General features: G+C 46.8%; 1 protein-coding gene across 1 annotated transcript in view; it reads left to right on the plus strand.

Moving 5' to 3' along the window:
- LOC103066255 (uncharacterized) overlaps positions 1-10,349 on the plus strand; it is a 69,975-nt gene extending 59,626 nt beyond the window's left edge. Inside the window, exons 31-37 of the mRNA XM_088146157.1 lie at positions 173-343; positions 536-706; positions 899-1,069; positions 1,262-1,432; positions 1,625-1,795; positions 1,988-2,158; positions 9,004-10,349. Of these exons, the coding sequence (XP_088002283.1) occupies positions 173-343; positions 536-706; positions 899-1,069; positions 1,262-1,432; positions 1,625-1,795; positions 1,988-2,158; positions 9,004-9,277 (1,300 nt within the window). The 3' untranslated portion in view covers positions 9,278-10,349. The remainder of the gene's footprint in view (positions 1-172; positions 344-535; positions 707-898; positions 1,070-1,261; positions 1,433-1,624; positions 1,796-1,987; positions 2,159-9,003) is intronic.
- Positions 10,350-12,712: the final 2,363 nt, after the last annotated feature.

The raw sequence follows: 12,712 nt of genomic DNA on the forward strand, positions 1-12,712 counted from the left end.
TTTTCAGTTTCATTTGTGTTACTTTCTCTTGAGTGTTTCTGTTCTGGAAACACAGCCATGGAAAGACAGTTCCATTTGTGATATACAGCCATATTCTGTTCAATTCCTACAAGAATACAGTCCATGCTTGTTTTTCAAGAAATAAATGTAATTTTTGCACTCTTCCCTACAGGCTTGATGGAAGATTCCTGACCAAATCCGGTGGAAGGCCGTTTGCAGAAACACTCAGCAAAAATCAGAGACTGAAAGAATTAACAATTTCCCTCTACGATAGAGGGGATAGAGCAGTGGAAATGCTATGTGAGGGGCTGAAACATCCAGATTGTAAAGTTGAGAAACTGACGTGAGTGAGCAGTGTTTATTTTTCAATTGGATGTGTGTTACTTTCTCTTGAGTGTTTGTGTTCTGGAAACACAGCCATGGAAAGACAATTCCACTTGCGATATATAGCCATATTCTCTTCAGTTCCAACATGAATACAGTCCATGCTTATTTTTCAAGAAATAATTGTAATATTTCACACTCTTCCCCACAGGTTTGGTGGAGAATTCCATGGTGAATCCTGCAGCAGGCATGTTGCAGACGTACTCAGCAAAAATCAGAGACTGAGAGACTTAGAATTGTCCTTCTACAATGCAAATGAAAGAGCAGTGGAAATCCTGTGTGAGGGGCTGAAACATCCAGACTGTAAAATAGAGAAACTGAGGTGAGTGAACAATGTTTGTTTTTCAGTTTGATCTGTGTTACTTTCCCTTGAGTGTTTCTATTCTGGAAACACAGCCATAGAAAGACAGTTCCATTTGCGATATATAGCCATATTCTCTTCAGTTCCTACAAGAATACAGTCCATGCTTGCTTTTGAAGAAATAATTGTAATTCTTTGCACTCTTCCCCACAGGCTTGGTGGAGAATTCCATGGTGAATCTGGCAGCAGGCATTTTGCAGAAGTACTCAGCAAAAACCAGAGATTGAGACAGTTAATATTGTCCTTCTACAATGCAAATGAAAGAGCAGTGGAAATACTGTGTGAGGGCCTGAAACATCCAGACTGTAAAGTTGAGAAACTGACGTGAGTGAGCAGTGTTTACTTTTCAATTGGATGTGTGTTACTTTCTCTTGAGTGTTTCTGTTCTGAAAACACAGCCATGGAAAGACCATTCCATTTGCGATATGTAGCCATATTCTCTTCAGTTCCTACGAGAATACAGTCCATGCTTGTTTTTCAAGAAATAATTGTAATTCTTTGCACTCTTCCCTACAGGCTTGATGAAATACTCCTGACCGGAACCTGTGGCAGGCATTTTGCAGAGGTACTCAGCAAAAATCAGAGCGTGAGAGACTTAAAATTGTCCCTCTATAACTCAGATGACAAAGCAGTGGAAATGCTGTGTGAGGGGCTGAAACATCCAGATTGTAAAGTAGAGAAACTATGGTGAGTGAACAGTGTTTGTTTTTCAGTTTCATTTGTGTTACTTTCTCTTGAGTGTTTCTGTTCTGGAAACACAGCCATGGAAAGACAGTTCCATTTGTGATATACAGCCATATTCTGTTCAATTCCTACAAGAATACAGTCCATGCTTGTTTTTCAAGAAATAAATGTAATTTTTTGCACTCTTCCCTACAGGCTTGATGGAAGATTCCTGACCAAATCCGGTGGAAGGCCGTTTGCAGAAACACTCAGCAAAAATCAGAGACTGAAAGAATTAACAATTTCCCTCTACGATAGAGGGGATAGAGCAGTGGAAATGCTATGTGAGGGGCTGAAACATCCAGATTGTAAAGTTGAGAAACTGACGTGAGTGAGCAGTGTTTATTTTTCAATTGGATGTGTGTTACTTTCTCTTGAGTGTTTCTGTTCTGGAAATATATCCATGGAAAGACAGTTTCACTTGTGATATATAGCCATATTCTCTTCAGTTCCAACATGAATACAGTCCATGCTTATTTTTCAAGAAATAATTGTAATATTTCACACTCTTCCCCACAGGTTTGGTGGAGAATTCTATGGTGAATCCTGCAGCAGGCATGTTGCAGAAGTACTCAGCAAAAATCAGAGATTGAGAGACTTAGAATTGTCCTTCTACAATGCAAATGAAAGAGCAGTGGAAATGCTGTGTGAGGGGCTGAAACATCCAGACTGTAAAGTAGAGAAAGTGAGGTGAGTGAACAATGTTTGTTTTTCAGTTTGATCTGTGTTACTTTCCCTTGAGTGTTTCTATTCTGGAAACACAGCCATGGAAAGACAGTTCCATTTGCGATATATAGCCATATTCTCTTCAGTTCCTACAAGAATACAGTCCATGCTTGCTTTTGAAGAAATAATTGTAATTCTTTGCACTCTTCCCCACAGGCTTGGTGGAGAATTCCATGGTGAATCTGGCAGCAGGCATTTTGCAGAAGTACTCAGCAAAAACCAGAGACTGAGACAGTTAATATTGTCCTTCTACAACGCAAATGAAAGAGCAGTGGAAATACTGTGTGAGGGCCTGAAACATCCAGACTGTGAAGTTGAGAAACTGACGTGAGTGAGCAGTGTTTGTTTTTCAATTGGATGTGTGTTACTTTCTCTTGAGTGTTTCTGTTCTGGAAACACAGCCATGGAAAGACAGTTCCATTTGCGATATATAGCCATATTCTCTTCAGTTCCTACAAGAATAGTCCATGTTTGTAATTTCAAGAAATAACTGTAATATTTGGACTCTTCCCTACAGGCTTGATGGAAAGATTCTGAACGAATCCTGCAGCAGGCATGTTGCAGAAGTACTCATCAGAAATCAGGGATTGAGAGAGTTACATTTGTCCATCTCTTGGACAAGTAAGAGATCAGTGGATATGCTGTGCGATGGGCTCCAACATCCAGACTGAAAAGTAGAGAAACTATGGTGGGTGAGCAGTGTTTGTTTTTCAGTTTGATGTGTGTTAATAATTTTATTATTTATTATTTATTAAATTTCTCACCCGCCCATCTCCCCCCAGTGGGGGAACTCTGGGCGGCTCACACCGAACATTAAAAACATAAATATATATAAATACATAAAACATCAGTTTAAAAGCGTTTCTAAAAAAGGGGAAGGAGAGTCCAAGAGAATGAAAAATCTGAGGCTGAAGACAGAAGGTCTCTATGGGGCTAGCCATCCCCATGCTTGAGGCATTCCCTCCCCACCCCAGGCCAAGTGGCAGAAGCAGGGCTTCAAAGCCTTTCAGAAGGCCAGGAGTGAGGGGGGCCAATCACACCTCAGGGGGCAGAATGTTCCAAAGAATGGGGGCTACCACAGAGAAGACCCACCTTCTGGACCCCACTAATCAAAGTTCTCTTATTGAGGGGGTCCGAAGCATGTCCTCTTTGTGTGATTGGGTGGGACGGGTGAAGTCATAGGGGAGAGGTGGTCCCTTAGGTAACCTGGTCCCATGCCATGTAGGGCTTTAAAGGTGATAACCAACACCTTGAATTGGACCCAGAAGCAAACTGGTACCCAATGCAGCTCGCGGAGCAACGGTGTTACATGGGCCCTTCTTGGGGCTCCAAAAATAGCCTGCGTGGCCGCATTCTTGAGCAGCTGTAGCTTCTGGATACTCTTCAAGGGTAGCCCCATGTAGAGCGCATTGCAGTAGTCTATCTGGGAGATAACAAGGCCGTGACTGTTCGAAGGGCATCCCGATCCAGGAAAGGGCGTAACTGATGCACAACCAAAAGTTTTGCAAAGGCCCTCCTTGCCACGGCTGCCACCTGCTCTTCAAGCAGGAGCCATGAGTCTAGGAGGACCCCCAGATTATGCACTGGGTCTGTCTGGGACAGTCCACCCCATCCAGCACCAATGATGACAAAGTCCTGCATACAGAGGAGCCATTAACCCACAGCCACTCCATCTTTCCAGGGTTCAGCTGAAGCCTGTTGTTTCCCATCCAGACCCTTACAGCCTCCAGGCACCGTGAGAGGGAAAGTCACAGCATCACTTACCTCACCAGGGTGGAGATATATAATTGAGTATCATCAGCATACTGATGATACCTCATCCCAAGATAACAGATGATCTCACCCAGTGGTTTCATGTAGATATTGAAAAGGAGTGGAGAGAGAACCGAACCCTGCAGCACCCCACAAAGGACAGGCCGAGGATGGGACCTCTCGCTCCTATCACCACCGATTGGGATCGGCCCTGGAGAAAGGAGGTGAACCAGCACAAGACCGTGCCACGCACCCCCAATTCCCTGAGCCATCCCGACAGGATACCGTGGTTGATGGTATCGAAAACTGCTGAGAGATCAAGGAGAGCAAGGATGGTCGCACTTCCACCATCCTGCCCCCCTCAGAGGTCATCCATAAGTGCGACCAATGCCATTTCCGTTCCATAACTGGGCCTTAAACCTGACTGGAAGGGATCCAGATAATCCGTTTCCTCCAGAACCCTTTGGAGCTGTGATGCGACCACTTTCTTAACCACCTTCCCCAGAAAGGGGAGGTGGGAGGCTAGACGAAAATTGTCCAGCACAGTAGGATCCAGGGAGGGTTTCTTGAGGAGAGGGTGCACCAAGCCTCCTTAAAAGCAGGTGGAAACACTCCCTCCTGCAAGGATGTAGCAACCATCGCCTGGATCCAACCACATGTCACCTCCCGAGCTGCTTTCACCAGCCAAGAGGGGCATAGGTCAAGATTGCAAGTGTGGCCTTCACAGTCCCCAGGATCTTGTCCACTTCCTCAGCAGCAACAGGATCAAACTGTTCCCAGATAACTGGGTAAGAACGGTCCCCCGGTATCTTCTCAGACCCTGCTCCACACTTGGAGTCTAACTTGGAACGAATCTGAGTGACTTTGTCCTGTAGATGCTCCAAAAATTCCTCCGCACTGCCCTGCAAATGAACCCCCACATCCCCCTTACCAAGGAGGGACCTAGTGATTCTAAACAGGGCCGCCAGGCCGCATTTTGTGGACGCAATAAGGGCAGAGAAGTAATGGCGTGTCGCTGCTCTTATTGCCACAAGGTAGGCCTTGATAGCGGCTCTAACCTCTGTTCGGTTGGATTCAGTCTTTGTTGTCCTCCACCAGTGCTCTAGATGACTTTTAACCCTTTTCAGCACCCTCAACTCCTCCGTAAACCATGGGGACTGTTGGGGCTGATGTGGCAAGAGAGTTTGCCTAGGTGCGATCCTGTCCAACGGCCCAGCTGCCTCCCTATTCCAGGCAGCAGCCAAGGCCTCTGCTGGACCGTGCAGCAGATCCATGGGAATATCCCCCAGCTCCCTTTGAAACCCTGACAGGTCCATCATTGGTCCACCCCCAGTGCCTGATGGACCCATCACATGGGTCCTGCCTCCCTGCAGAGTTGGGTGATATAGGAGAAACTCAGGGTCACCAGGACGTGATCTGACCATGACAACGGGGAAAGCTGTAGATCTCCCCTCAGATCACTTTGCCATTGCTCCAAATCTGAAAACCAAATCTGGCATCTGGCCACTGTCTCGGGTTGGGTCCCGCACAATTTGAGACAGGCCTATGGCTGCCCTGGTAGCCATGAACTCCCAATCCGCATCCGAGGACCGCCCCAGGGACAGTAGGTTAAAGTTCCCCAGAACCATAAGCCTGGGGAACTCCACCACCAGCCCCAAGATGGCCTCCAGCACCTCAGGCAGGGAGGCTGCCACACGGCAGGGAGGCTGCCGCACAGCAGGGAGGCTGCCACACAGCAGGGAGGCTGGTATAATAGCAGAACTCCCGACGGTTCATGGGCGCCCAACCTAATGAACAGTGCCTCACAGCCAGAAACCTGTGGTGCAATGCCTCTGAAGGCCACTAGAGATTCCCGGATCACAACAGCCACCCCTCCTCCCCTGCCCTGGCATCTCGGCTGGTGCCACACCAAGAACCCAGCTGGGCACATTTCTGGGGGGGGATATCCCCCCCTCGGGCCCCAGCCAGGTCTCAGTAATGCATGCCAGGTCTGCCCCCTGCTCGGTGATCAAGTCATATATGAGGGGGGCCTTATTGTTAACCAACCTGACATTAAGCAGCAGCAGCTGACGGCCAGGGCCCCTACGAACCTGCTGACCAGGCCCTGGGAATGAGCCAGGAGGGCCGGAACTTGCCACCAGTAACACACACCGGGGGCGTCTTCCCCGAAGATGGCCCGCCCTCTAGCTCCCGCCATATCGTCCCCTACCCGTCACCACCTCGATAGTGTAGCCCACCGCATAATCCCCAGGGGCTCCGGGCCCAAATGCCTCTGATCCTGGACCTCCGGGGTCCTTAATCCAGGGCAAGGGTCCCTCCCTCCAGCCACTCATCCTCATTCACACCCACTCACAGGTGAGGGAGGGTCGTCCCGGCACACAAGCTCCCGCTCTCGGCGCCTCCAGGACCCACAAAACCTTACACTCCCAGACACTCTCTGCCACCCTACATGACCTCTCTCACTAGTCGGCAGGGTGGACATCCCATTCACTCCCTCATACCTCCTGTCTCCCACCCAGAAGGTGGATCCTGATATCCTCATGCACTCCCAGACTCCCTCCCAGACTCTCACTCCCACGAGGGAGTCCCAGACTCACCCCGCGGTTCTCCACTGGCCCTGGGGGAGGGAGGTAAATGGGGGTGACTAGCTTCTTCAATTCACTAGTCTTAAAACCAAGGGCTGTTGGCTTCTTTTGCTGTCCAGCTGCTCCCCTGTCCAGCTGTTCCTCTGAAGCCAAATGATCTTCCTCCACAGCTGGACTCCAAGTTCACTATGGCCTCGCCCCCCCCAACCCACCCAGCATCCTGGCGCCAGACCACCAAGTTCCCAGACTCCAGGCGCCTGTAAGTTCCCACATCCCCGGAGTTAGCTCCGGGGCTCACTAAAACACGACATGTAGTCCCGGGGTCGTTGGAGTCGCAGCGCTGCTCCAGGGGCTCCTAGGGCTCACTGTGCCACATTACGGCCTGCTGTGCCTGCTGGACCTTGCGTTGGGTACGCTGCGACCTGGGCTTGCCGAGCCCTCTGGGCCTGGAGCTCGGTGTTCTGCATCGGGGTCTGTTGAGGTTTGCCATGCTGTGCTAGGACTTGCCGGGGCTTCCTGTGCCGCGCTGGTGCTCACTAGGACTCTCCGTGGCTCGTTGCACGCTCCCGGGGCCTCGTCGTTTCAGGCTCGCCGAAGGTCGCCACCCACGCCAAGGCCCGCGAGGACTCTCTCCGCCCACCACGCCTAGGTAGGCTCAGTCGGCTCGCCGCATTGCAACGGTGCCCCTTGAAGTATGCCACGCTAGAGACCAGCCAAGCTCTCCGCTCCGGGGGCTCGGCGCACCACACAGGGACCGCGCCGCACCGGAGCTTGCCCGAGGCTTGTCCAAGGCTGCTGCTCTCCACCACAACTGCCACGCTTTGCTCGTGCCCTAAAGCTCCATCCAAGGGTTACGCCTGAGTCGACACACCAAAGGGGCTCCCCCCAAGGTCTCCTCCACACCCAGTCCACACTTAATGAGATTGATCCATCACTCAAAAGGGGAATGGATTTTTCTGAAGTCACATGTCTTATCCTAAAAGGCCAGGAGGTGGCGCCATAGACTTAATTTCATTTCTGTCAGATTCTTACCCAAGATGGTATGTAGACCCAGGTGACTTTGTGGGGAGGAGGTTTCAGTCCCCCAACCTTTTATCCCATTGGCTCAGTTCTGCTACTACAGTGTTCAGGATCTCCCAACTCTCTGAACCTGTTCTTTTAAATGCTGAGTGATTGAACTTCACTGGCTTTGTTGAAATTAGTTGTTTTTAAAGTCCAAAGAGCGCATCTGATTAAGCTTATTTTTCACAACTCTTGTTTTCATGATAGAAATGCACATAGGTAGGATATTGCATGAGCACAACACCATTTTGCTACTGAAAAAAAGAAGTCTCCCTTAAAAATAGCAGAGAAATCTTGTGCTGATGCTTGCATGAGATCTGAACAGCTTCTTCCTGATAATTTACAAAGCCTTCTGTGTAGCTCAGCCTGATCCAGAGCACTGTGTGAGCAAATCCATGTACTGAAATGTTACTTGTGCTTTTTCAGTTAAAAAAGGGGTCACTAGATCTTCCAAATAGTATACAAGAAAATATGGGTATATTTTTTTTATAATGGCAAATCAATCCCACTTTTAGAATTGCAGATAAACAGTAACCAATAATTATAAGTCTAAAATATAAAATTCAATTCAGGTAAACAGGTGACATTTCAGATTTTAAAAACTTCCAGCACTGTATAAAGTATACTTTGCCTGTAACAGAACAATAGCACATTTATTGTGTCATTTCTTCTTTTTTTCAAGTTTGAAGGTTGGTGTAGAGATCACTCTTAAGCTACTATTTTCTTTCATACTTTTTCACCTTCCTGACTTGTCCTAAAAGTTTATTACAGAGCCTTACACCAAACGATTCCTGGAAGTCTTCCCGAAGCAAACCTTTTTTCTTGAATCAAAATGAGCCTTTTGACCCATCCCCCAATGGCTACCCCACAAAGTACAGCCCTCGCTATGAGTCCATTACTGGCCCCCAGTCACATCTTGGACAGGTGGTGAAATCATGGAGGCTCCTGATTGGGCAGGGAGAACCGGGCTGGATCAATTAAGAGGGGAGGGGTGTTGCTCAGGTTCAGAGATGAAATGAAAATATGAGAAAACTATGAAGTTTACCTGAGCCTGGAAAAATAAAAAAATGATGCAGACCAATTTGAAAAACACTGGGACACCAAGAATTAAAAAAAAAAAAAAAGAATTCCCCTCCTAAAATGGATAGATTTTGTAGGGATCACAAATCCTCCCAGAGAGAATAGAAATCAAGTTTTCTAATCAAGTTTTCTGAAACAGACAAAACATACCTGGAAATAGTGAGATCAGATAAACTCTGTAATTGCCTGGGGTGGATCAGATTATACTTGGAGGTCTGAGTCTGCCCTCAGAGATGATCTGGTGGGTCTCTGCACAGCCCTGATAGAGACATTACTGGGGAGTTATCGTTTGTTGACAGGTTAAAATAAGATTTTTTTCCCCCCTTATAGTTTGAATGGAAAAGATATTATACGGAATGGAGAATGGAATGACATATTGGTTTGTGGGAAAGACCTTTGGAGCCAGGAGGAACTGCTGCAGCCTATCATGGCCCAGGCCCAGGCCCAGGACGCTGATTCTGAATCTCAGACTGACCTTCAAGAAGCTGCTCCAGCTGAACCTGTGGAGTTTCAGCCTCAGGAGAGACAAGGCCAGGAATCACATGAGGCTGATCAAAACAGGCACCACCTCAGCAGCTGGAGAAGTCAGATGAGGATGACATAAGGCCCCCAAGCCCCCGCAAACGGCAAGTAGAGTGAAGAGCAGAGCAAAGATGTTCTATGAGTCTTCTTGCCAAGCAAGGGAGCCAATCTCCTGATTTAAGAGGCAGTTCTGACCCATGTGCCTTGCTTGAAACAACTGTCTGATCTCTGGCTTTTGTGTGATACTCATGTGTGGATTCTGCCTGTGAAATTCTGACCCCTGGACTGGCTGAAGACCCTGACCCAGCTCTCTGGATCTTGCACCGATTTTGGACTATTCTTCTGTGTGTTCCTGTTAAAAAGCAAATCACTCAGGCAAGCATCTGAGACTCTGTTTTGATCTGCATGCTTTGACCCTTGTTATCTCTTAACCTTGAATAAACTGTGAATTACCACAGCAACTGTGTGTGAGTCAGTATTTGAAACCAGGAGCAGGACACAGCCTAGGCAAAGATCAGACCAAAGGCAGCTGAGCCTGCTGCAGGAATGTGGGTGTGGCAAATGTCTCAGAAGGGACCTCTCCCTAGTTTCTCAGACTGTAAAGGTGAGGGAGGAAAGGTGTATTTTCCGATTTGCAATATTTGGTTAATGTAGCTTTACAATAAATTAGAATTTGATCATCAGGTCTTGTTTCCTGTCTGGTCTACCTTGCAAAGCCAACAATATGTTTGTACTAGGAATCAGCCTAGGAAACTTTGGAACTTAATAGACATTTTTCTTATTTGAAGTAACACCTTTGGCCACTGATTATGCCTTGATGAGTTTCTGATCTGCAATTTATTTTGACTGTGCTGCAATTGCTTCATTTTACTGTAACTAATTATTCTGCTTCAGTCATTATGAAATGTATATATCACTAGAGCAGGACATATTTAGCTCAGGGTTGAACTCAACATGTGTGTATGATTTTACATCAAGTTCTCACTTTTTTCTAAAACTTGTTGCTGTCATGCCTGTTACCTCAATAAATTTTGAATTTCTTTCTTTTTTTTTTTTTGGTGCAATTTATCTCAGTGGTCATCTTTCTGCTTGCTGGAGCTTTATAAAATACAATAAAAGGAATAACCAAATTGAACTTCCAGGGAGAAGTGGGCATTCTGGTTTCTTCTTTCTATAGTGTTTACTATACAAGTAGTCGTCAGCTTACAAACGTTCATTTAATGACCATTCAAAGTTAAAATGGCACCAGAAAAGTGACTTACGATCAATCCTCTTGCTTCTGACTGTTGCAGCATGCCCATGGTGACATGATCAAAATTCGAGCACTTGGCAACTGGCATGTATTTATGATGGTTGCAGTGTCCTGGGGTCACATCATCGCCACTTGTGAACTTCCCAGCCAGGTGGGGGACAAGCAAAAAGCAATGGGGGAAGCCAGATTTGCTTAACAACTGCATGATTCACTTAATCACTGCAGTGATTCACTTAATGACCATGGCAAAAGTCATAAAATTGGGCATGACTCACTTAATGACCACATCACTTAGCGATGGATATTCCGGTCCCAATTGTGATCATAAATTGAGGACTACCTGTATCTTTTATATTGTATGTGAACCTCTAAATCGGGTTCCCCAGGGAGTGTGAGATGGAATTTCAGGTGGTATGACTATTTTATGCACTAGGTTAAAAGCTTATTTTTTTGTAAGTTCAATTTGTTCACCCACATTAGAAATTAGATTTCTTCATCTTCAAATGTGATATTAGTTTTGTAGGGGTTGTGAACTTTAATCAAACATTTCCTAGGGGTGTGGGGCATAGAAGAGGTTGGGTACCACTGCTCTAAAAGATTTAATTTCCTTAGAATGTAACTAAGAAATGCTGCCAGATGTGCCTTTTTTCTTTTCCCTCACCTTACCCCTTTCCTTGGGTGCTGCATATCTTACTTTATAAGATTGTGTAATATCTATAAATCAATTTCTGGATCACTCCATTTGTCATAAGATGATGAAATACTGGCTCAGGACATTTTGTTGTTGAGGGTGAGCTGTGACAATGTGACAGTATCTGCCACTTCAAATCCAAGTGTGTTCTGGCACCGGGAAGCAGAAAAGAAAGCAGGGAAATTTGAATGGTCCTGTGGAAGAATTAACTCCACCAGCTCCGCCCTTTCAAGCCTCAAGAGCGGATGCCTTCTAGCCGCTCATCCACTTTCAGAAATTCAATACAATGGTACCTCGGGTTATGCATGCCTCTGCTAACGAACTTTTCGGGTTACGCCCAGCTCCGGCTGCAAAAATTTACCCCGACATGCGAACTCCGCCTCGGGGTACGGACTGGATCCGCGGCCATTTTCCCTCCCGTGACACGGTCCGTGGCCATTTTCTGCCCTGACATGTGGTCCGCGGCCATTTTTATGCCCCTGACACGTGGTCCGCGGCTGTTTTCCCACCGCACCCAGCCATTCTCCCACCCCTGACGCATGGTCCGTGGATGCCAGAACAGATTAACGGTAATTACACTGAACCTTATGGGGAAATTTGCTTCAGGGTGCGACCAAATTCGGAGGGCGGAACGGATTAACCGGATTTACATTGAACCCTATGGGGAAATTTGCGTCGGGTTACGACCAACTCAGGATACGCCCAGAGTCACGGAACACATTAAGTTTGTATCCCGAGGTACCACTGTATTAGATTTTAACATTTCTTCATATTTGGGGGCAATATTGTAAAACCAGGAATTTTGGGCAATGTTTTATAATAGAATGAAACAAATTCTGGAACTAGAACTTTCTTTTCAGCCAGCCACTTTTAAAAACTTAAATATTATTAAACCTTTTGTTCCCACAGAGTAGACTGAACGAGCCCTGCATGTGGTTACAGCTGCAGGAATACTCCAGAGATCATCCCAGAAAGCAAACGCAGCTCCTTCTGTGGAGGAGTGGTGCTCTTACAGGCAGTCCTCGCTTAACGTACGCTCATTCCACATCCTTTCAGAGTTACAATGGTGCTGAACGAGGGGTACTTATGACGTGTCCTTGTAGTTGTGGCAGTCGCAGCATCCCCGCAGTCATGTGATCGTGATTTGGGCACTTGACTCACAATTATAACATTGCAGCACCCCGCGAGCACGTGTTTGTCATTTGTGACCTTCACTGCCAACTTCTGATGAGCAAAGTCAATGGGGAAGCCGGTAGGAGGTTGCAAATGGTGATCACGTGACAGCCAGACACTGCGACTGCGTGAGTTTTGCCTAATGACACGCTAGAACTGCAGTCGTAAGTTGGCGTGGTCACGTGATGTCGTGCCTTACGACTGCGTTACTTAGCGTCCGATTTCCCAGTCCCAGTTACCATCAGGGAATACCTGTATTAAGCTGCAGTAGTATGTCTTGATATCCAAACTAACCTCATATTTGAATAGTAAATGTGACCCAGAACTGAATTCATCAGAGACACCATTTATGGACTCTAATTTTATTTTGGGGTTAATGTTTGTATGACATTCAAAATTTA

The sequence above is a fragment of the Python bivittatus genome, unplaced genomic scaffold, assembly GCF_059951505.1.
Source record: "Python bivittatus isolate LINGU-HERP-01145 unplaced genomic scaffold, Pbiv_v1 ctg000480_np1212, whole genome shotgun sequence".
Taxonomy (NCBI): Eukaryota; Metazoa; Chordata; class Lepidosauria; order Squamata; family Pythonidae; genus Python; species Python bivittatus.